General features: G+C 34.2%; 1 protein-coding gene across 3 annotated transcripts in view; it reads left to right on the top strand.

The window, feature by feature from the left end:
- The window catches only part of FER (FER tyrosine kinase), a 418,243-nt gene that overhangs the window by 58,304 nt on the left and 333,902 nt on the right, over nt 1-26,037 (top strand). For all 3 annotated transcript variants that reach the window (XM_034656598.1, XM_034656599.1, XM_034656597.1), the window contains exons 4-5: nt 11,130-11,303; nt 20,211-20,310. In XM_034656598.1, coding sequence (XP_034512489.1) covers nt 11,130-11,303; nt 20,211-20,310 — 274 coding nt within the window. The remainder of the gene's footprint in view (nt 1-11,129; nt 11,304-20,210; nt 20,311-26,037) is intronic.

Below are 26,037 nucleotides of genomic sequence, written 5' to 3' on the forward strand. Positions count from 1 at the left end.
TATATATATATATAAGCTCTGTGGTTTTTAGTGGGATTTTGCATGACCCAGTGATTATTAGGGACACAAATGTTTTGTACATTAGAATTACTTGGGGAGCTTTGAAATACTGATGCCTGTACCCCATCCAAAACCTATTAGGTCAGAATCTCTGGTCGTGGGATTCAAGATCTGATATTTTAAAAAGGCTGCTGGGTGATTCTTATTGCAGGCAGAATTGGGAACCACTAGCCTTGGGAAACCAGGAGGCTTTGAAGAAAATGCAAAGACAGGCTCTTGTGAATAGGAAATACTTTGCGCTTGAAATTCAGTCTTTGAAATCCTCAGTTTTAGGGAAGTTTAATGACTTGTCTTCTGGATTTCTATATCTCATAAGGTTCAGAAACTCCAAAAACATTCTTATGAATTCAGACAAACTCTGAATAAAAACTGTTGTTTTGGAGAACCATTTATTTTTAATTATTGTGTGGCACAGAAGCTATGCATTCGTCTTGGAATTTTATTGTTGTGTTTTAAAAATATTCAAGCAGGAAAGAAAGCAAGTAGTTGGAAGATACAGTCTGTAGAGAAAACCTATTTATAACAACTATTATTTAGGTATTTTTCAGGTTTGAGTCATTTGTTGATTATTTTCAATGCTTTACTGTAATTATAGCTACTGTAGTTGTATCTTCTCTGACTCATTGTCCAGGATAAGAACTTTTTGGTATAATGAACTCAGAACTTTAAATTACTACCTGTTTATACAATACTGATTTACCTCACCACACTGCTGCTAGTTCAGAGGTGGAAGCATGATTTGCTTTTCTAAAAGATGTGAATGTTTTCCCTGTATGTAGTTTTCACTTTCCAAAATTTGAGTGTTTACCTTTTTTAATATTGTGCATTCATCCTAATATAACTGGTACTATTTACCTCTGTTGGTTTCCTAAGAGTGAAATCGGCATTTTAGGATTTATGCTAATTATTTTGGAAATCTGTGATGCTCTGTAGTGTTTGCAGTGTAATGTATGGTCTCTTTTTTTTAGGGGGTGGAGGGAGGGGGGAGAATAAAATGTCTATAAATGGAATCATTATTCCTCTTTTTCACTGTGAAATAGGAGATGCATTTATTTCTAGGAATTATTTTTGGTCACGAAACAACAACATAAAAGTCACATTTAGGAATTTAGAAAATCTTTGAAAAATACATTTCAGGTAGAAACAGTATTTTATAATATAACATTAATATTCAGTTTACAATTCAGGATTCTGAAAAATGTTCTAAAACATAAAAGTCTTAACCCAGTAATTTTGTTGTCCTTGGGGATAGGGAAATGTGTATTATATGTATATTTATCTTAAAGTGGTGTGTGTGTGTGTGTATGTGTGTGTGTGTGTGTTCAGTTAGCCAGCATATAGTGGTGCTATTTCTAATTATGCAGGGTGACGCTGGTTTTGGTTAGATAGAAGAAGATGCTGATTTATTTCTTAATTGTTCTGCTTAGGGAGATTTGAAGTGTAGGTCATTATTCTAGTTAGAAACCCCAATACAGTGCAAGGCCACTTTTATTTTTACTTTCTTATCAAGAATGACTCACTACTTGGCCTAGAAGGACTTACTCAACTTTAGAGGTTACTCATGCCACCAAGTAGGTAGCCTAAAGGAGTAGATAGATTTTCCTTGTGGCTGTTGGCCTCTAATTTAATGATAAAGAACTAAATAGGGATTAATTAAAGATTACCGTGTAATTTGTAACCAATTTATAAAGTACTCTCATTAGTTTAGCTTAATAGTCTTCAGATGCATGTGTTTTGGGTATATAGGAAAAGAAAGTAATCTTTCGATGCAGGTGTCTTTAGGTTCCCATACTTCTGTACCCTCCAACGTCTTAGGTTGTGTTGGGTCTAGCCCATTAAGAGGTGGATTTATTAGCTGTGTGACCTTGGCAGATTATTAAATTCTCTGCCGGCATTTATAAGGTGAAGATATTTGTCTCAGAGTGTTGTTGATACGAGGATATAGAGGAGAAAGCCTGTGAACGTAGAGGAAGCAGATGATAAGACGAGGAGCAGAGGGTCATCTAGAAGCAAGGTTAGACTTAACAGGGGTGAAGTTGGGGAGAAGGAGTGGAGACCGTCAACCCCGCCTCTTGGTTCTGTGTGACACAGGATGTGAGAGAAGAAAACATCACTTATCGGACAGAGCTTCAGAAAAAAGAGAAGGTCCTAAGTATATAGGCTGGTTTATAACTTCTGGGAGCAAATGCGGAGTTTTAACTTTTCCCCCCAGAGGCTTATGTGAGGGGTTTTTAAAAAGATTAGATTGAGCAGGAACTGGAAGGATTGGTTGGATTCAGGGAGGAATGGGAATTCTGCTTTTAAAGAAATGTTAAGCTGAAAGAGCCAGTCAAGGAGATTTGGGAGATATAAGAAATAGGGAATAACAAAACAACTGCCCAGGACATGGGGGGGAATGAGAATGGGATGTAACAGGGTGGAGAACAGGCAGATCACACTGAAGCTAGAGGGGAGTGGGCAAACATCTCCAGAAGCCTTACTGTAATTTATCGTTTTCTTTAAAACAGCCGAGTAGGTCGGCCCTGTATTAACCAAAACCCGCTAGAACTGGATCAACAAAGTAATCTTCTGTGGACACGACTATAACACTCAAGGAGTTTATGAAGAGGACAGTCTAGAGGAAAGTAGCTAAGTAGAGAAAAATCACTGGGTGTGAGCGCTGGAGGAGACAGCAGGGGGCTTTAACTCAGCGCCCAACTTTTGGTAGCAGAAATTGCCATGGAGATGTGATTTGCTTCCAAAGGGCAAAGGTGACTCTGGCCTGTTAGCTGGATATTGTTCTTCTGAGGAAGAGCAAGAATTGTGGCTTTCTAAGTCCAAGAACAAAAGCAATTGAGGGACAGAGTCTAGGAAGCTGGAAGAAAAAGTAGTGGGAGAGAAAAGGTAATATAGTTTCCTTCTGGGTCTGATCTGTGTTTAGATATCTAGATTTACTCTGTTTAATAACGATAGTAATATTTTGATCGTCATGTTGTTTCTGGAAATGGCTATCTTCTGAGATTGGGCGATGAGTGAGCTCATGTGGCTCAGCACATGTGGTACCAGTCTTTGGAACCCAACTATTGACTTCAATTAATTGATTATTTTGATTTTATTTTATCTTAAAAATATTTAATTATTTTTTGTTTACCTAGTCTTTTTATTCAGTATTTGTTTTGGTTATTGCATTAGTGTTTAATCATCTAAGAATTTATAGTACTTGAAATAACAAGAGCTTAAAAGTTTCAAAAGGCCAGTTACACAGGCCAGAATTCCCCCGACATTGAAGGGCATACTTAACGCAGATGATCCATCCTTCCCTGTCACCAAATAACTTCAGTTCTTTGGTTCTTTAAAAACTCCCACCAAATGAAAATATATCTGCTGTTCTAGATGCCGTGACATCTGCTGTACAGGGAAGGAAACTAGTGTATTCCTGTTCCTATTATAGGGGAAGAAATTGTAAATGTTGTAAGAAAAGAAAAAGGTATCCAGAAACTCATCAAATGAATTATAAAATTGATAGGGTTTTGTATATATAATCAGCTTTTTAATGAAAATTATTATACTATCATTATGAAATTTTTAAAAAAAGATTTTATTTATTTATTTGACAGAGAGTGAGACAGCGAGAGGGGGAACACAAGCAGGGGGAGTGGGAGAGGGAGAAGCTGTCTTCCCGCTGAGCAAGGAGCCCGATGCGGGGCTGGATCCCAGAAGCCTGGGATCATGACCTGAGGCAAAGGCAGACGCTTAACGACTGAGCCACCCAGGTGCTCCTATCATTATGAAATGTTTGAACGTTCCAAAGCTATTTGCCTCAAATAAAGTGCTGATAGTGTAGGTTTTTTTTCATGCTTCTCATGCTTGGATTCATTGAGCTTCTTGAATCTTTGGGTTTTTTGGTTTTCATTGTGTTTTGAATGTTTTCAGCCATTATTTCTTCAAATACATTTCCTATCCCTCCTCTGTCTCCTTGGGGTTTTCTAATTACACATGTTAGATGTCTAGAAGGTGTTCTGTGGCTCAGTCATGTTCCATTTATTTATTTCTACATGCTTTTTTTCTCTCAGTTTCATTTTTGATAGTTTATATTGCTATGTTTCATTGAGTTTTGTTAGGGAGCACAGTTAAGTTATGTGGAAAGAGCTTGATCCTTTGGATCTTGATTTTAAGACTTGTTGGGCAGGGTCAGAGCAGTGTGCGCCCTGGGGCTAATGACTCCCCACTAACAGGGCTCTGCCCAGTGCCCCATGAGTTATGACTTTTTCTGGGGTGGCTGGTGGGAACAGACACTCTTCCTGACCATATACGAACAGCAGGAACTGTTCCCTGTCATCTTTTCGGCCGTTTTTTCCCCCCAGTTCCTGTAGCTTCTTCACCTGCATGCACTGATCAAGTATTCTGCTGAATACCAGAGTAGGCTCACTGCGGATCTCCTGGCTTCTCATTCGCCTCCATCCTCTCCCGTAGTCTGTGCCATGAACTCTAGCTGCCTTGTTCTCAGACTCTCAGCTCCGCCTCCTCAGCTCAGGGATTCTGCTCACAACCCATTTGGTTTCTCCTCCTGGTGGGGCAGTCTCTCAAGTCAGTAAGTCAGGGCAGTTGTAGGGCTCATCTTGTTTGTTTCCTTTCTTTCAGTGATCACTTCATGCCTTCATTGCCTGATACCCAGTATCTTGAAAACTGTTATTTCTTATATTTTGCCCATTTTTTTTTTTCAGGTAGAAGCATAAATTTGGTTCCTGTTACTCCATCTTGGCTGATTTTATTTTAAAATATTTTCCTAATGGCATGTTATTTTTTCTTCTGGTAAGGTATAATTAGCATTTATGAAATCAGACTATTTATTTAGAATTCAAGATAATTCAGATCATGTGAGGCTTTGCATTATTATGAAAAGAAAGAAAAGAAAGAAACACATACAAGCAGTATGAGGCCCAAAGAGTTTTCTCTTTGACCTTTTAATTTACCACCTGTAGTGGTCGTGTCACTCCCCTGCCTAAGATTCTCTAAATGGACGTTGTAATTAGTACAAAGTCAGACTTTTTACTCTGACTTATAAGTTTATGCTTGTTCTGGACTTTATACTCCAATTTTCTTTTTGCGCTTCCCTTAGGAAAGACTTCCAGGCAGAAAAACTGGGGCAATTTCAGATCTTTCACTACTCTTTGGGATTCCAGTCCTGTGCTGCCTGTGGTCCTGTATCTGAAAACCGTTTCATGCATTATGCTCAGTTTTCTAGTTATTTCAGTGGGAACATGAACTTTATTCCAGTTACTATGTCAAGGCTGGAGGAAGTGCTTATTTTAATTACTCTTTTATCTGTTCTTTCTAGCATTCTTCCAAGCACAAAGGAATCATGGTCAATGATTTCTGGTTTCCTTCAGCTCATTTCTGAGTATCTGCTAATATGCATGATTAATTTGTTAATTATAAATTACTAATACATAGAAATATAAGCAGTTCTGGCAGGATCTGTACATCGCGTTTCATACCTGTTTGCTACTGTGTATGCCTCAATGGAATAAAGTTCTTTCTTTGGAAATAGTCTAACATTTAATTTAAAAAATTAACTTAGACTTTATTTCTCCAAAGTAAGTTAAACTATTGAGTTTTTACTTTCTTTATGGAAGAGCTGCTAGTATTTTCTCTTATCTGTAACTGGGTATTATTTTATATTTTCTCACACTCCCAGGTAATGATTAACAAAGTTAACTCATCTTGTGCTATATTATTTTACTTTTTTTTTTAAGTTTTTAATTTAAGTAATCTTTACACCCCACATGGGGCTCGAACTCACGATCTTGAGATCCAAGAGTCACATGCTGTTCCAACTGTGCCAGCCAGGCACCCCTATATTATTTTACTTTAGATATTATTTTGGCTTCTGGTGTGATGAATGTTTCCTGTTATGCATGAGAGCTGTGATTTAATTTCATGGAAGCATCTGTACTAAATTTGGAGTGATACATTTGAGGCTGGTGTTGCATATTTTAGTAGGCTCTATATTTGGAAGTGCTATTGTAGTGTTAGGTCACAGTGTGTGTGTATTTTGAACAGCTTGTGGATGGAATTTGAAATGGAACATAAATCATTTTGGTTTTGATTAGTTCTCATATTTTAATTTTTACAAGGCAATTCAGGTTTGAAGACAAAAAGAGTATTGTTTGTTATCTTTTCTACATTTCGCATACAGTTATCTTTATTTTTATTCTCTGTATTTTTTTTTTTTTTGATGCCTGTGCCCATACAAGATGTTTGTTCATCTTATAGAAATGGCATTGTACTCTATAAGCCATTTTGCAGTTTGACTTTTTAGCCTCATTATATACCTTCGGCTTTCTCTATATCATTTCACATGAAGATATCTTAATTTTTAATGGCTACATTTCATTATAATTCATTTCTTTGACTTCTTACTGATGGACTCTTTTTGCTATCAAAGCTGTGATAAATATCCTTGTAAATATAATCTGTATACTTGTGCAAATCTTTTGTGTGAGATAAATTCCAAGAAGTAGAAATTCTGGGTATAAAGTTTTGCCTCCTTAATATTTCAGTAATTCACCTTTCTATGAACAGTGTGTTAGAGAACCTATTTCCCCAAACTCTTACCTATAGAATGTACTGTTTTATTTAATTTTGTCAACCTGACACATGAAAAATAATAATTCCAAATGGCTTCATTTGTGTTTGTTTATTATTAAAGTGGGTAAGCATCTTTCTTTGAAATATTTTTACTCGTATTCTCTCTTTGAGAGGCATTTTGGAAACAATATTAAATAACATTTTTGACTTTAAGTGGCCTTGTTTGTCTTTGACTTTTATGGGAATACTTCTACGTATGACTATTAGGTATGCATTTTTGAAATGTCCCAAAACTGGCTATGACATATTTTTCTTTTCATGGACTGTTTTGTCCTATTAATATTTTGTTTAAGATTTTGCTTTGGCATTTATAAGAAAATTTATTTTTGTAGTGTCTTTGCAGCTTTTTGTGTGTGTGTTGTAGGTTATTTTATTTTACTGGTGCTACTTATTTATTGCTTATAAAGTGAAGTTTCGCCCCTCTGATTTGATAATCTTTTCTTTTTCATAGATGTTTAACAGAGGTGTTTAGTATCATTTTTATTTTGCAACTTTTAATTGTTAGTAATTTTTTGTTTCGTTTTCCTTTTTTTTAATGGACAATGTTAACTTTCCTCAAAAATTACTTTTGATAATTAAGAAGGTCTGTATTATATGTTTTTTTTTAAACATTCACTTGTTTAAGTGTTTAACTTGTGAAACTTAAGAATTTTAAACTTAAGTCTGTATTTCTTTGTTTACAAACTTTAGAAGTAAAGCTGTCTATTGACTCTTCTGTTTGAAAAATTAGGAAATGGACACAATTACACTTTTCTTATCAAATTCTCATTCCTGATTTTTGTTAGTATCTTTTAGGATTTTTGTCTAGTTTTTTATAGTTACATTTTATAGCATTCACATTTTGTAGCTCATCTCTCAATAGGTATGATATTTGTATTTTGTTTTATAAACCTAACCACAGTGGTTTTGTTTTCATATTTTATTATTGTTTTTTGACAATGATTAATTTTTTCTAAAGTTAAATTTAGATACTTTTACTTTTTAATAATTCTTATGTGGCTTTTAGCATCAGTGACTGACTACTGGTAAAATCCCCTTATGAGGAACATTATTAACAGAATTATTACCAGTAAGCAGGATTCCGTATAATAAAGCAATTCAAATGGCTGCCAATGGCCTACAGTATTTTGTTTAATTGGTTACAAAGAATTATCTTCCACAAATTATCCTGATCAAGAGATAATTTATCTGTGTCCTGACCATTCCTTTGGTATAACCAAAGTGCCGTATCTGCAAAGTGCTGTACTGGTTTTATTGCAAATGTTGAAGTACATCTTTGCTTTTGTGTTTCTTTATCAAGCAGCTGTTAGCATTTTACTCTCCTCTCTTTATAACAAATAGTCTAGCCACCCATCTAATTCAAGTTATATACCACCCAAACTCTTTCTTGCCCACTCACACATTCCTTTTAGGCAGTGTTTCATATTGCATTATGTCTGCTCTTATCCCTCTGTTGTTTTATCAGTTGAAGACAGGCCTGTTAATTTTTCCTTCCCTCTTATAATTGGCATTGCTACCATTCTATCTAATTCCCGTTTTAAACAATTAAAAATCTTTTAATGGCATGTATTTAATTCATGGTTTTATTTTACACTTATGCCTGCCTGCCTCCTTCCCTCCCTTCCTTTCTTCTTTCAAAGAATATTTAGTAGCTATTGTTTAAGGCATCATAGTAAATGCCTAAATTAATGAGGAAAGAGACATGGTACTGCTCTCATGGAGCTTCCATTCTAATTGGGGAGACAGGAAAAAAAAAACACCAATAGGTACACATACAGATTAATAGATGTTTGAAATGCTGAGAGAAAATAACAAAGATTAGATACGCATGAGATTTTGCTACTTCCTAAAGGAAGAGATGGATCTTGCCGTGTGAAGGAGAAGATGAGCTTTCAGGAAGAGTGAATGGTCAGGAAACTGAAGGAACAACAGTGGTTCTGGAATTTATTTAGCTGGGTAGAGAATGGCAAAACATGAAGTTGGAAGGATAGACAGAGGATAGGTGATCTGAGACAAATAAGTCTTAGAAAGAAACTTGGATTTTTCTTTAAATGAAAAGGCAATATAGGGTTTTATGCAAGAGAATTATACTTTCTTTTGCTACTTTAAGGGCCGTGGGTTGGAGAGGAGCGTAAGTAGAAGAAAGGACACCAATTTGGAGGTGTTCTAATAGTCTAAGCCAGAGTTAGTCATAACCTCCAAAAGGGTTGGCTATGGAAATGGAAAGAAGTGGGTGGATTTGTGGTAGACTTTGAGGGAGAATCAGAAAGACTTGCCTGATGGATTATTGGAGAAGGGTGACCTGAGCTTCAAAGGAGCAGAGACCTTTTAAGCAAGAGAGGGAATATTTATTAGTTGGTATTAGGATGTTGGGAATGGGATAAAGCCAGGTTTTTGTTAAAGCTAGAAGATAAATGGAAAGTCCTGATAAGAAGCATAAGGTGTTTTCTAATAATAGAGCAGGGGTTTTTGAGGGTACGGGATTCCCTAGAGAGTACCCTGGGTCAGATTAGGAAATACTGAGGGCAATATAGGACTGATAATTGGGGTCATAATATATACCTCGAAAGACTTGGACTTCCCACAGTGACCACAGTAAATGGGGCTCTTAGGAAGGATGAAATGTGCCCTTCTGGGAGGAGGAAGGCAACCTGACTTAGTCGTGTCATCTTTAATGTTGGCTTCCAAGAAGGCTTCTTTCCTAGGCTGCAAAGACTCTTACATAGAATTTCAAAAAATTAGTTCCTACAAAGAATTAGAGAATATTTATTTTTTGAAGATAGATAATGAAACACTGCTTCCTCTCACTTTTTTTTTTTTTTGGTAGCCCTAAACATTCTGTACATGCTATAGAATGTTTTCCCAATGTTGTGCTTTTTAGAGGGATATATAATTATATATGTAAAATATACATGTAAAATGAAAAAGACAAAGCTATAAGAGTTATTAGGACATTTAGTTGGTTTTTAATCCATTTGTATTTTATTTTTCACTGTTTTCATCTTGGTTAAATTTTGTAACTTAATTCTAAAAATATTTTATTTTGAGAGAGAGAGAGCACGAATGGGGTGGAGGGGTACAGGCAGAGGGAGAAGCTGGCTCCTGGCTGAGCAGGGAGCGTGATGTGGGGGCTCAATCCCAGGACACTGGGATCATGACCTGAACCGAAGGCAGGTGCCCCTAAATTTTATATTTTAATGAAAGATACACCAGTTTTAAATTGTTATGTGGTACCTAGAGCATATTAGTAGTTAGATTTTTGAATTTGAAAGTAAGAATGATGAATTCATAGGCCACATTTTATTCCATGTTCATAATAGCATTTCACAACTACAAATGGCCCTTCTCCCTAAACAAATGTCCTCAAAGGTTAACTTTTAAAAAATGCATATTACAGTGTATCAGAAACCAGATTATCAAGTTAGACCCTGGTGAGTTCTGACTATGACTTGTTTTAGGCTATTATTTTTATTTAGGTGCTTATTCAATTTTAATTTAGGATTATATTGGAACATTAACAATGAAGAATAATTCTGTTCATTCATAGATCAAAAGTAATAGCATAGAGAATTATTCTAATCTTTAGTAAATACCTGAAATCATACCTTGTCTATTTTTTAACCTTTAACATGGATCTTACCTGACCATGGTAAATCTCCAACAGTTGTTTCTGAGTAGAATTTTGAAGACCTATAGTGAAGAGTATTTCTCAGTTACTTTTTTTTTTAGTATCTAGAAACTAGAATGTCTAATAACAAATGACATGTTCTTCCAGCAGTATCCATATGCCTGCTTGTCCCAAACCCAACATTACATGTGTCTGCTTTAATGAAATATGTTGTGCTAGAAAACCCATTGAGAGCTAATGGTATTACTAAGAAATGAGAATAAATAGAAATCCAGAGATTACCAGTATTTAAGACATAAGCAGCAAAAGAGAAGCAGGTACGAAGATTGAGAAGGGATTTTTAGGAAGAGAAGACAAGTTGGTATGTTGGAATATGAGAAGCCGTACAAACCGAAAAAGAACAGTTTCAGGAAGAAGTGAGTCAGCAGGATCAGATCAAATGCTAAGCATAGAGATGGTTAAATTTCTGTTGTATTTGACAGTAGCATGGTGTAGGCAGAAACATTGTGTGAGTGTGTTGACAGACAAGCAGTAGTAAAATGATGACTGCAGGTGTGGACTCTGGAAGAGCCTTAATCCCTTTCGTAGAATACTACATAGTCTGTGATTACTAAATTTTGAAGTATTTGTGCTTGCAGTTGAAGATGTTAAATATGAACCATTCATAGCTCATTGCACAATTGCTAGAAACCTGGCATTTTTATATTAATGTAATAATTTGTATAAAACTAAATACACTGAATACTTAAAGCACAGTAAAATGGAAACCTTTAATACAGGTGCTAATTTTATTTCTTTATTTTTTTTTAAGTCTTGGCTACTTATGATTCAGCAGACGGAGCAGCTTAGTAGAATAATGAAGACACATGCAGAGGACCTAAATTCTGGACCCTTGCACAGGCTCACCATGATGATCAAAGATAAGCAGCAGGTGAAGAAAAGTTTCATTGGTGTTCATCAGCAGATAGAGGCAGAGATGATCAAGGTTAGTCTTTCTACTCTGGAATTCTTTTGTTAATGTGATTTTTAAATTCACTGAAATATTTTATCTTGTTTGACTTTAAAAATTGTTCATCATTTTATGATGAGAAATAGGTTTGGGTGTCTCTAATAAGTAATATTTTATTCTTACTGAATATAGAACATGATTGATGATAAAATGTACTGTTACTTTACACACTGCTCTGAAAGAAAAAGAAGCTGCCAATAAACTATGATACGGTGCTTTCTTATCACTTTGAATTTTTATTTTTTATTTACTGAAATAGTTCTTTCAGGTTNACACTGCTCTGAAAGAAAAAGAAGCTGCCAATAAACTATGATACGGTGCTTTCTTATCACTTTGAATTTTTATTTTTTATTTACTGAAATAGTTCTTTCAGGTTTAGTATTTTTATTTTTACTGTGCATATAATAAAAAAGAAAATATAGACAAAGTAAATTAGGATTAAGTAACTTTTCTTCACAGTGAGAGTTTGTCCCTTCTGGATAACTTTTTACGATGTTTTTTGTTACGAAAATTTCAAATGTACGAAAGAAGAGAGAATAGTAAAACAAACTCCTGTTGACTGATCCACCTACATAGTCAAGGTTTGTTCAAAATCATTAGCCATCAGGGAAATTCAAATCAAAACCACACTAAGATACCACCTTACGCCAGTTAGAGTGGCAAAAATTGACAAGGCAGGAAACAACAATTGCTGGAGAGGATGTGGAGAAAGGGGATCCCCCCTACATTGTTGGTGGGAATGCAAGTTGGTACAGCCACTGTGGGAAACAGTGTGGAGGTCCCTTAAAAAGCTAAAAATTGAGCTACCCTATGATCCAGCCACTGCACTAGTGGGTATTTACCCCAAAGATACAGATGTAGTGAAGAGAAGGGCCATATGCACCCCAATGTTCATAGCAGCATTGTCCACAATAGCTAAATCGTGGAAGGAGCCGAGATGCCCTTCAACAGATGAATGGATTAAGAAGTTGTGGTCCATATATACAATGGAATATTACTCAGCTATCAGAAAGAACGAATTCTCAACATTTGCTGCAACATGGACAGCACTGGAGGAGATAATGCTAAGTGAAATAAGTCAAGCAGAGAAAGACAATTATCATATGATTTCTCTCATCTATGGAACATAAGAACTAGGAAGATCGGTAGGGGAAGAAAGGGATAAAGAAAGGGGGGTAATCAGAAGAGGGAATGAAGCATAAGAGACTATGGACTCTGAGAAACAAACTGAGGGCTTCAGAGGGGAGGGGGGTGGGGGAATGGGATAGGCTGGTGATGGGTAGTAAGGAGGGCACGTATTGCATGGTGCACTGGGTGTTATACGCAACTAATGAATCATCGAACTTTACATCAAAAACCAGGATGTACTGTATGGTGACTAACGTAATAAAAAAACATTAAAAATCTATACTCACTTACTTTTTCTAATATACTGGATCATTTTAAAGAAAATTCCAGGCATCATTTTATCCATAAATCTTTTAGTATATATTGCTGAAATACTTTTTTTTTTTTAAAGGTTTTATTTGTTTATTTGTCAGAGAGAGAGAGCACACACAAGCAGGGCGAGCTGCAGGCAGACAGAGAAGCAGNGGCAGATGGAGAAGCAGGCTCCCTGCTGAGCAAGGAGCCAGATGCGGGGCTCAATCCCAGGACCTTGGGATCATGACCTGAGCCAAAGGCAGATGCTTAACCAATTGAGCCACCCAGGCATCCCTGAAATACTCTTTAAAAAAAACCATAACCATATTATCATTAACCCACCTAAATTTAACAGTAATTCCTTAGGGTTATTAAATATCCTGACTGTGCTCAAATGATTGTTGTTTAAATGTTTTCTACAGTTGGTTCATTTGAATGATGACCCAAACATGGCTCACACATTGTATTTGAATAATTTTCTTTTAATCTGTAGGTACCTTCCCCCAACCTTTTTAAAATGCCATTTGTGGAAGAAACTGGGTAATTTCCTCCATAGAATTGAATTTCTTTAATTTTTGATTTTCTTGTTAGCATCTTGTGATGAGATTTCACGTATTCCTTTATCCTTTAATTTTCCTGTAAGCTGCTTGAAAAATTTCTGGCTAATTTTTTGGGCAAGAATACGTCATAGGTACTGGTATAGACTTCCTATTTTTTCCATATCAGAGATATCTAATGTCTTCTTGTTTATCTTTTGTGATATTAAGCTTGACTAATAGGTTCCAGTGCTGCCAGACTGATCAACCTATTGAAAAAGTTTCCCTTCAGCCATTCACCAAATAGTTTTAGGAACAATTAATGTTTGCTGCTTAGATCCGTTATTTTAGTAGGGGTTATAGAATGGCAGTATTTTATTTCTATCATTCCTAATGCGATTGTTAGCTGTAATTTTTCAATAAAAAGTTTTCTTATGTCAACTCTTTGGCTGCCCTGAGGTATAGTTCATAAACAACAAGCAGGATAAATGCTTGCTTTTTGCAATTAATTGGCCAGTTTGGAGAATAATGAATTGGTTCTTCAGCAACTTCAGAAGTTAAGACTTCCAGTTTCCAGTCTGGCACATAAGAAGTTTGGAAGTTGTCACTTCATCCTAACAAAGAGTTAAAATTTGAATAAATTGAAAAAATCAACAGCTCTTTGTAGATTCTTAAGAGAAGTGAGGGAACAGAGCAGATGGCTCTCCCTAAAATTGGAGAGACAGACCAGTGAATACAGAGAATCACAATCTATCAGAGCAAAAACCTCTTTGGGAAGCAGTGCTGTGTATGGGGAAACCTGAACTGTAACTGGCAAGTTCTGGATGCTCAGTGTGGATGACTCTGATAGTTAAAAACTCCAGGAGGAGCCAGGTATTGAGGGCCTCCACGCTCTTGTGAGTTTTACCTTTCTGACCTCTACCATGTTCTCACAGTGAATATTGGAGAAAAATCTCATGCTCCATCAGCAGAAGGGGAAAAGGAACCATTTTGGGATATGCCAAAGCATTCTGTCCTTAATAAAGTCTGCTCTCAGAAGAAACTGTTTACCCTTAACCTAACTAATCTGGGGGAAGCAAAAAGCATAACTCCTGCTCACTGTGAGTGTGGAGTGGGCTAGTCAACTGAATAGCACATGTGAAGTTCATGGCCAGAGGCACAGACTCAGTAAAAGACTGAGACATAATCATAGGGTATAAAATATTTCCCCTTTTCTGACAGCTTATCACCACATTAGTAGTGTCCTATTTAATCAGTTTCTTTTATCTGGTACATCCTGCCTAGCAATCAAGAAAAAATAACAAGGGATAGCAAAAGGCAAAATCCACAATTGGAAGAGAAAGAACAAGCATCAGACCCAGACACAGTAGGGATGTTGGAATTATCAGACCAGGATTTTATTTATTTTTTACTTTTTTAATTTATTTGACAGAGACAGCAAGAGAGGGAACACAAGCAGGGGGAGTGGGAGAGGGAGAAGCAGGCTTCCCGCTGAGCAGGGAGCCCAATGTGGGGCTCGATCCCAGGACCCTGGGATCACGACCCGAGCCGAACTCAGATGCTTAACAACTGAGCCACCTAGGCGCCCCAGACCAGGAATTTAAAACAACTGTGAATAATATACTAAGGGTCCTAATGGATAAAGTAAAAAGCATGAAAGAACAAATGGGTAATGTAAGCATAAAGATGGAAATCCTAAGAAAGAAACAAAAAGCATTCTAGCATTCTCTAGCATTCTAGAGAGCAAAGATACTGTAACAGAAGTGAAGAATGACTGTAATGGGCTTAATAAGAGATTGGACACAATTAAGGAAAGAATCCCTGAAATTGAGAATATATCAATAGGAATCTACAAAACTGAAAAATAAANCAAATCTACATAGAGAAAGAAAGAACATTAGGGAAAGGATGTGAAGATAAAATAAAAACTTATTTTCTCATTCTTGACCTAACAGTTAACAGTTTATTGAAAATAATAATAGCAACAATATTCAGTTATGTACAGTCATGCATCTTGGGTGTGTACATGTGTTTACATACATATATAAGTTTATGTATGCTTAAATAGAAGTGAAATGAATGACAGCAATGATATACGGGATAGAAAGGAGGTATTAGGATTATTTTGTTATCGTAAGGTACTCATACTACCCGCGAAGTGGTATAGTGTTCTTTGAAAATAGGCTTGCATTAGTTATAAATATATATTGTGAACTTCAGGGCACCCCCTAAAAAGTTAAAAATGAAATATGACTGATATACTAAGAAATAGGAAAGAATGGAATTGTATAAAATACTCAATTAAAACCATAAAAAATAGAAAAAGAGTAGAAGACAAAAATAGGAACAAATAACAAGCGTAACAAATAAGAAACTGACAAACATGATAGCCTTTAATCCAAGTATATAGATAAGTTCTTTGAAGGTCAGTAGTGTAAATGAGCCAATTAAAGGACAGAGATTGTAAGAGTGGATTTACAAACAAGCTCCAACTATGTGTTGTCTACAAGAAAACTTTTAAATATTGAGACACATACAGATTGATAGTAAATGGGTAAAGAAAGATATGCTATGCTAACCCTAGTCAAAAGAAAGCAGGATTAGCTATATTAATTTCAAACAGTGCAGTCTTCAAAGCAAGGAAACTTTTGGGGATAAAGTGGGGAATTACATAATGATAAAGGGGTTAGTTCTCCAAGAAGACATAACAATCCGTAACATTTACATGCTTAACAACATAATGTCAAAATACTAATGGAGTTGCAAAAGCTGATAGAATTGCAAGGAGAAATTGATGAATACTCTTGTTATAGTTGGAGACTTCAACATCTCCCTTCAAAAATGAACAGACCCAGCAGGCAGAAAATCAGTGAGGAAATGGGTGAATTTAATAATATCAATCAATTAGATGCAATGAACATCTACAGACTGTTTCATTGAATAACAGCAGAATACATATTCTTCTGAAGCTTACATGGAAGATTCAACAGCTGGACCACATTCTAGACCGTAAATCATACCTTAATAAATTTAGAATAGAAATCATCCAGTGTCTACTCTGAGACCACAATGGAATTAAACTAGAAATCAGTAATAGAAAGGTGGTTGGATCATAGTGTACTTCTATTTTCAACTTTTTGAGGAACCTCCATACTGTTTTCCAGAGTAGCTGCCCCAATTTGCATTCCAGCCAACAGTGTAAGAGGGTTCCTCTTTCTCTGCATCCTCACCAGCACCTGTTGTTTCCTGTGTTAATTTTAGTGATTCTGACTGGTGTGAGGTGATATCTTGTGGTTTTGATTTGGGTTTCCCTGATGATGAATGAGGGTGAGCATCTTTTCATATGTTTGTTGGCCATCTGAATGTCTTCTTTGGAAAAGATTAAACAAAATGCTTCTAAGTGGCACATGGATCAAAGAAGAAATCTGAAGAGAAATTTAAAAATATTTTGAACTAAATGAAAATGAAAATAAAACTTATCAAAATTGTGTAGGATGCAAAAACAGTGCTTAGATGGAAATTTATAGCTTTGAATAAAACCAATCCTCTAAACTTCTACCTTAGGGCATTAGAAAAAAGAGAAAGAACAAATTGAATCCAATGTAAGCAGAAGAAAAGAAATAATACAAATTAGAGTGGAAATTAGTGAAAGTGAAAACATGAAATCAGTAGAGAAATCAATAAAAACAAAAGCTGTTTCTTTGAAAAGATCAGTAAAATCAGTAAGTTTGTAGTCAGGTTAACTAATAAAAACAATGTGGGCACAAATTACTAATATCAGGAGTAAAAGAGGGGACATCACTACATTGTCCATATTAAAAGGGTAATGAAGGGATACTATGAACAACTCTATGCCCACAAATTTGATTACGTTCGAGAAATTTGGCAATTCTCAGGAGGACACATTCTACTAAAAACCCACACAAGAAGAAATAGATGATCTGAATAGGCATTTGTATCTATTGAAGTCATTGAGTTAATAGCTAATAACCTTCCAAAACAGAAAGCACCATGTTTAGATAGTTGAATTCTATCAAACATTTAAGGAAGAAATCATACCAATTCTCTACGAACTCTTTCAGAAAAAGAAACTGAGGGATACTTCCTAACTAATCCAAGAGACCACCATTAGCAAACCAGACAAAGACATTCAGAAGAGAAAACTACAAACTAGTATCTCTCATGAACATAAATGCAAAAATCCTTAACAAATGATTAGAAAATCAAATCCAACAATGTATAAAAATAATTGTATATCACGACCAAGTGCGATTTATATGCAAGGCTGGTACAATGTTTGAAAATCAATTAATGCAGTCCATCACATGAACAGATTAAAAAAGAAAAATCACACGAGCATGCAAGTAGATGCAGAAAAAGCAGTTGACAAAATTTTACAAAGCCAGTACACGTCCATGATAAAAACTCTCAGCAAACTAGGAAAAGAGGAAACCTTCCTGAACTTGATAAAGAATATCTACCAAAAAAAGCTACAGCTAACATCATAAGTAATGGTAAGAAACTTGAAACTTGTCCTCTAAGATTAGAAGCAAGTCAAGGATGTTTCCTCTTACCGTTGCTTGTTAACATCACACTGGAAGTCTTAGCCAATATAANGTTGCTTGTTAACATCACACTGGAAGTCTTAGCCAATATAATAAGACAAGAAAAAGAAATATATACGGATTGGGAACAAAGAAATCTGTCTTTGTTCACAGATGACATGACCATCTATGTAGAAAATCCAAGAGAATCAACAAAAAACCTTGGAATTAATAAGTGATTATAGTTAGGTTACAGGATACAATGTTACCATAAAAAGCCAGTCACTTTCCTGTACATCAACAATAAACAAGTGGAATATGAAATTATAACCACAATGCCATTTTCATTGGCACCTCCAAAAATGAAATACTTAGGTATAAATTTAACAGCATATATATGAGGTCTATAGGAGGAGAACAATTAACTCCAATGAAAGAAAACATAGAAGAAAACCTTGGAGACATATCCCATGTTTGTGGATGAGAAGACTCAATATTGTCAAGATGTCGGTTGTTCCCAGTTTGCTGTTTAGATTTAACACAATCCCAAACAAAGTCCTCAGTAAATTATTTTGTGGATATTGACAAGCTGGTTCTAAAGTTTATATGAAGAGGCAAAAGACCCAGACTTGTCAACAGAATATTGAATATGGAATATTATTTAATGCTCAAAGAAATGAGCTATCAAGCCACAAAAAGACCCAGAGGAAACTTACATGCTTATTACTTAGTGAAAGGAGCCAATCTGAAAAGGGTACATACTACATGATTCTAACTACATGATATTCTGGAAAAGGCAAACTATGGAGACAATAAAAAGATCACTGGTTTCCAGGGGTTAGGGGAGAAAGAGGAATATTCGAATAGGTGGAGCCCAGAGGATTTTATGACAGTGAAACTACTTTATAGCATACTTATAATGGTGGATATATGTTGTTACATATTTGTTCAGATCCATAGACTGTACACCAGGAATGAAACCGAATGTGGACTTTGGGTGATAATGATGTGTCATTGTGGGTTCACCTGTTGTAACAAATATATCACTCTAATGGGGAATGACTGTGCATGAGTGTGTGTAGAAAGCATGTGGGAAATCTCTGTATTTTCTGTTTTGTTTTGCTATGAAACTAAATCAGCTCTAAAAAATAAAGTCCATTAAACAAAGTTAATTATTGAGTTTTCTTTTTTCTTTTTTTTTAAAAAAAGATTTATTTATTTATTTATTTGAGAGANTGTGTAGAAAGCATGTGGGAAATCTCTGTATTTTCTGTTTTGTTTTGCTATGAAACTAAATCAGCTCTAAAAGATAAAGTCCATTAAACAAAGTTAATTATTGAGTTTTCTTTTTTCTTTTTTTTTAAAAAAAGTTTTATTTATTTATTTATTTGAGAGAGAGAGAGAGAGAATGAGTAGGGGAGGGGCAGGGAGAGGAAGAGAGAGAATCTCCATGCAGACTCTGGTGACCAACACAGGGCTTGCTCCCAGGACCTTGAGATCATGACCTGAGCCAAAACCAAGAGTCGGCCACTCAACCAATTGAGCCACCCAGCTGCCCCTTGAGTTTTCTTTTATAAAGGAATGATTCAGACTCATTTATGTCTGTATCATACTATTGATATTTTGTGTGTTTTTTGTATAATGTTATCCTCTGGGCCATCAAGAACAATGGTGATGCAGAATTTGTTAAAAGTGAGCTCTGGAATATTCTTCCAAGTTGCTTATGTCCTTTTTGAAAGTTTTTGATGCTGCTGATTCCTTGTCTTCTCAAAGGTATATTAGAAGTTTTTCAGATGCTATTTAAGACCCTTACTTTTTTCTTAAATGCTCTTTAAGTGGGCTTTTAACTATAGAATTGAGGACTTGGATTTGTTTAGTCTTTCCATAGAAATAATAACCAAATTCATGTATGTATGTAATGACCACTGTCATGTATGTAGCCAACAGTGATTGTTAGATACATCTTCTTTTCAGTGATGTTATAATGTCCAAAAAACCCAAAAAACAAAACCCAAAAACACTCATGTTAGAAGTGGTGAATTAGAACAACTCCAAGTTACTCTATATAATTAAATATTTAAAGTAGCTTTTTTATTAGAGAAAATATTTCTATATATAGCATATTAATCTGTTAGTCTTTTAATTTTAGATGATGGCAGCACTAGTTCTTCTTGCTTTTCTTTTTAAGAAATGTTTTTCATATGCTGTTGAATTTATCATTGATTTCTAAACCAATTTTTAATATATTATCTATAATGTATATTAAGGAGCAACTCTGACCTATAAGCAATAAAATATGTATCAGTTAGTACTTCTGGATTTAAGTTTTTGACCAGTGTAAATTTAAGTATTTAAAATTTGTTCTTTTTTTTTTTTGACAGGTTACAAAGACAGAATTAGAGAAATTAAAATCCAGCTATAGACAGTTAATAAAAGAAATGAATTCTGCCAAAGAGAAATATAAAGAAGCTTTAGCTAAAGGTATGGAAAAGTTATGAAGAATTGTTTATTTTAGTGATTTTTATTCGTATCATTTGAAGGTTCTCTTTATGAGTAGCAGAATGATTCCACGTAGACCAATTCACATTTTAAAAATATCAAGTATGCCAAAATAGACTAATTGTCGAACTGGTAAGTTTTTTTTTTTTTTTTAATGATGTAAAATATTTTTGAGTAGTTTATACTAATGGAATTATGTAGCACTTGTAGTAGAATGCAAAGAATGTTTAAAATTTTCTCTACAGCATCAGATTTACTTCTTTAATTACAGAGTACTAAATAAGAAAAATTAGGTTGTATTTGTTTAGACACCTTTTTTAGTCCTCATTTTACCTGTGGTATTTAAAAGCCAATAAAAGACAGCATCATTTTATAACATTATTTTGCTTTCATAGCTTAATTTTATATGCCTATATTGTCCTAACATTTTCATAAGTACCTTTGAAAGTAAATAGAAAGAGAAACATATTATTTGTATTTTAAACAAGTATTTATGGTTATGAGTCTTTAAATATGAGTAAACATTCTTCAAATTTAAATTTTTTTTATTATTAAAGTTGGAGGTGTTTTTTTTTTTTTAATTCTTTCTGTCTAAATAAAAGCTTTATTAACAGCTCTGTCTTCTTTTTCTCAACATATTTTCCCTTGGTCTTTTACTTGTTGCGTATATATTCTTATTTTGTGGAGGTAAATGAAATAAATAGCTGTACATTTGAATATAACTTGTACAATGAAAATACCATGTTTTTGTTGTTAATCCCAGCAGACTAACAGAGATACTGATTTAGATGCATTTCTCCCTCCATCCCTTTCTTACTTCTTTCTTTTGTCTTCCCCCTCTTCCTACTGTGGCTGCTCTCTGCTTGCTTCCTCCCCTTTCTACTCTCTGTCCTTCTCCATTTTCTTGCTTTCCCTCTGCTCCCCATTTTCCTGGGAACATTTACTTTGTTTCCTTCTGTTTCCGTCCCCACCCCTCACACATTTACCTCATGTTTCTGCTTTTTGCAATGTTTCTACTACTTTTTTAGGGAAGATGAAACTGTGTTTAAAGTTTTCTCATTTCTGCTTACTTATTTTTCATATACCTCAACCAGTATTTTGCGATCATGATCTCTTTATTAATGTAAACATACTTTTAAAATACTTCTGTAATTCATTTATCTTAAATTATTTAAGTGATAAAATTAAAAAATGGCATTGTGTAAAGATCATATACATATACAGACTTTGGAGTCAGATAGTATTGGTTGTAAGTTGCAGCACTGTATGATTATTTCATAGATTTCCAAATTTCATATACCTAATTATTATTCCTTTATTATTTTAAAGAGAGCTTTAGATAATTGAGAAATATTTACTGAGCATTTGCTGTCTTTAAGTTATTGAAATTCAAGCAGTATTTCCTAGGCATTCAAGGAGCTTACCCATTTCTAGTTGATATTCTAATTTATGAACTGTAAGTCTTACCCTCTTTCAAAATCAGTTTATGTGCAAGGGATCCCTTGCTAAATCAAGGGTAGTTTAGAAGTAGTTTTGTACGTTAAGCATTACTACTCAATCTGTCAAAATAGTTAATTTTGAAAGTCTATTACTTAATGCATGGCTAGCATTCTCAAATTAGTGCCTTATATTAAAAATATCCATATGTAAATTCACCCAGAGTAAGTGATGACTTTATCCAACTGTATTGTAATTCAGCTGGAAAAGTATTTCATACTAGGTCTGTATCTGTTGGAGAATGATTAGTTAAAAAAAATAAATAGATAATTACTCCCTAGTCTTTAATATCCATTTTTTTAAGATATAGTTTATTTTGGTTTAAAAATGAAATCTAATTCTGATGTCATAATAAAATTTTAAATAGTTCTTGGACATAGTGCTTGTATTATCAGATATTTTCCAGATAATAGTTGTTCTTTATTTTTTTTTATTTCTTTTAATCTAGATAAAATACCATTTAGTGTTGTATTAATCGTAGGAAGGCAACTAGAAAATTTGAAGATTGTAGCTTTAATTTGTCCCAAGAAATGTTATTATTTGGCTGAATCTCATGAAATTAAAATATGTTAATTTATTTACATTTCTCCTTCTAAAGGTATTAGTGATAAAATTTTCCTATTTTCAAAAATTTGATTGCTGCCATTAAATCAATTTATAACCTACAGAATATGTATTTTTAAAATAAGTTCTTATATGATTGTTTGATACATGACACATATGTAAATTTATCTTTTTATAATAAAAACTGTCTTTATGCTCATGTTTATGTGAAAAAGTATAAAATTAAATTAATACTTTATTTCTGTTATCAAACTAATTTTTATGTTTAATGTAGAAATAGGGGTTTTTTTTGTGTGTGAAGTTATTTACTCTTTATAAAGATGGCAAAATTTCCAACATTTGCAGACTTTATGTCAGAACCTTAGTTCATCTGTATAGGCCAGACCAAAGCAGTTCTGGAATGGTCTCTAGGGACTGCTGGGCACTGACAGTGAATACCCTGGCTGTGGTTCTAGCAACTATAGATATTAGGAGGTCTTAAGACCCCAGTCTGACATATAGCTTCCGGTTAGAGACGAGGCTTTAGAAGAAACAAGGCTTTGAGGAAACAAGGCCTGAAAATAATTCCTATAGTAAGGGTTATTTTCTGGATTTGAGAATGGGTTCGGAGTTAAGGGCTCAGTTACCGCAAATGGAGGTTTGGCACTTAGAGTCTCAGGAGGAAGGCTAGGTTAATGCTTAAATTCCAAATTCCTGACCCCTGCTGTGTGGATTACACAAAATACTTTAAATTTTGAATATTAAAGTTGTTTTTTTTTTTAAGATTTTATTTATTTATTTGACAGAGACAGAGAAAGCCAGTGAGAGAGGGAACACAAGCAGGGGGAGTGGGAGAGGAAGAAGCAGGCTCATAGCGGAGGAGCCTGATGTGGGGCTCGATCCCACAACACCGGGATCACGCCCTGAGCCGAAGGCAGATGCCTAACTGCTGTGCCACCCAGGCGCCCCTGAACATTAAAGTTTTTATCCAAAGGAACATTAGTTTATATTGTCTAATGTAAAATATTCATTTGCAACATGAATGTAGCATTTTCATTAATTTTTTGTAATATACCTTAAGTATTAAACTTGTTTTGCTCTGTGCTGTGCTGAGAATGCAAATATTTGTCTTAAATTGACTTGGACTAATTTGGACATTAGTCTATTGATTATTATTTATAACATGTTAACTAAGAACAACCAAAATAATTTTAGTTAGCCTATTGAGCTGAAGTTAATAATTGAGTGTTTCTTGATAGCAGCATAGAATAATGAGTTCTTGAATACAACATACACAGGTTTTACTTTCTATTGCAGATTAAGTTTTGAATACTTTAAATTGAACACCTGTTTAGGTTTAGCCATTAAAACAGCCTTGTGAATCTATAAAGCTTGTATCTGAACTGAGGTTTTGACGTAATGTCTATGAATTTTGGCAAAATTTTCCATCACATGTATCCATTTAAAAAGTAAATGACTTCACAAAGGAACTCCTACAGGATCATATTGTCTATGGATAAAGAAAGTTTAACTTTACCTTTACAATCTGGGTATCTTTTTCTTCTTCTTGCCTGATTGCCCTAGCTAGAACCTCCAGTATCATGTTGAATAGAGGTGGAAAGAGCAAAGATAATTGTCTTGTTCCTGAACTTAGGGGAATAGTCAAAATTATTAAGTTAGCTTTAGTTTCAAAGATTTTATCAGGTTGAAGTTCCTTTCTATTCCTGTTTTAGAGAAGATGTTGGGTTTTGTCAAATGCTTTCTTTGTGTCTATTGAGAAAAATATTTTTTCTTCTTTTTGTTTGATATGAATTACTTTGATTTTCAGGTTTCAGGTGTTACACCATCTCACATTCTTGGGATAAACCTCTTGGTTATGATGCACTGTCATTTTTTTATATTGTTGGATATGGTTAGCTAGGTTTTTTTTTCTTAATTTTTATCTATATCTTTGCTTCTTGTATTTTTGTCTTATTTTATTATAAAGATAATGCTGTTCTGTGGGTGGTTGCTTCCTGTTCAACTTTTTAGAAAGATTTGTGTTCAATTGGTAATATTTCTTAAATATTGGTAGAATTCACTTGTGAAGCCATCTGGGTCTGCTTGTTTTTATTTATTACTTTTTGGCAAAGATTTTTAAACTAGAAACTCAATTTTTTGGGTTGATGTAGACTGTTTAGTTTATCTGTTTCTTTTTGAGTTTTAATGGGTTGTATCCTTCAAGGAAATGTCCATTTCACCTAAGTTGTTAAATTTATTGGTATTAAATTGTTCGTAATATTTCCTTATTCACCTTTTTAATTTGTAGAATCTGTGGTGATTTTTTTCTTTCCCGTTCTTGATACTGGTATTTTATGTCTTTTCTCTTTTTTCCTAATCATTCTGGCTAGAGGTTTATCAGTTTTATTAATTTTCTCAAAGATCAGCTTTTGGCTTTATTGGGTTTTTTTTTTTCCTATTTTTCTGCTTTCTATTTAATTGACTTATGCTCTAATCTTTATTATTTCTTTCCTTCGGCTTGTTTCAGGCTTAGTTTGCACCATTTAAAAAAAATTTAAATGTACTTAATACGGAAGCTAAGATCATTGATTTGAGAACTATCTTTTTACTACAGATATTTTGTGCTATAAACTTCCCTAAGGAAATTTTTAGCAAAATTCCAAAAATTTTCATACACCATCTTCATTTTCATTCAATTAAAAATTCTTTCTGATTTCCCTTTTGTTTTTCTGTTTGATCTATAGGTTATTTAAAAGTGTGTGGGTTAGTTTTCTAAACTTTTGGCATTTTTCTAGAGATGTTTATATTTTTTATTTATAATTTAATTCCATTTTGATCTGAGGATTTTTTTATGACTTTATTTTTTAAAATTTATATGTTATTTGGCCCACAGTATGGTCTGTTTTGCTAAATGCTTCGTATGCACTTGATAAGAATGTGTATTCTGCTGCTCTTGGTTGGAGTGGGCTATATTGTCAGGTTGGTCCAGTTAGGCTAATTGTGTTTTTTAATTTTTTTATGTTCTTACTGATTTTCTGTCTACTTGTTATATTAATGATTGAGAGAGGGCAAATGAAATCTCCCACTGTAATTGTGGATTAGTCTCTTTCTTCTTGTAGTTGTCAGTTTTTTGGTTCATGTATTTTGAAAATCTGTTACTAGGTGAATAGCAGTTATGATTATTATATCCCTTGATGACTTGACCCCCTTATCATTATAAAATGATCTTTATTATCCCTGGTAGTATTCTTTGCTGTGTTATCTATTCTACCTTATATTAATATAGCCACTCCAGCATTACTTTGATTGGTGTTTACATCGTATATCTTTTTTTCATTCTTTAATCTATTTCAGTCTTTATTTTTGAATTACATTTCTTGTAAGCACCATATAGTTAGGTCGTGCTTTTTTATCTTGTTAATCTCCACCTTTTAATGGGGATAATTAGGCTATATTTAATGTGACTCTTTTTTTTTTTAAAGATTTTATTTATCTATATGACAGAAAGGGNTCTTGTAAGCACCATATAGTTAGGTCGTGCTTTTTTATCTTGTTAATCTCCACCTTTTAATGGGGATAATTAAACTATATTTAATGTGACTCTTTTTTTTTTAAAGATTTTATTTATCTATATGACAGAAAGGAAGACAGCCAGCGAGAGAGGGAACA

The sequence above is a fragment of the Ailuropoda melanoleuca genome, chromosome 3, assembly GCF_002007445.2.
Source record: "Ailuropoda melanoleuca isolate Jingjing chromosome 3, ASM200744v2, whole genome shotgun sequence".
In the NCBI taxonomy this organism is placed as follows: Eukaryota; Metazoa; Chordata; class Mammalia; order Carnivora; family Ursidae; genus Ailuropoda; species Ailuropoda melanoleuca.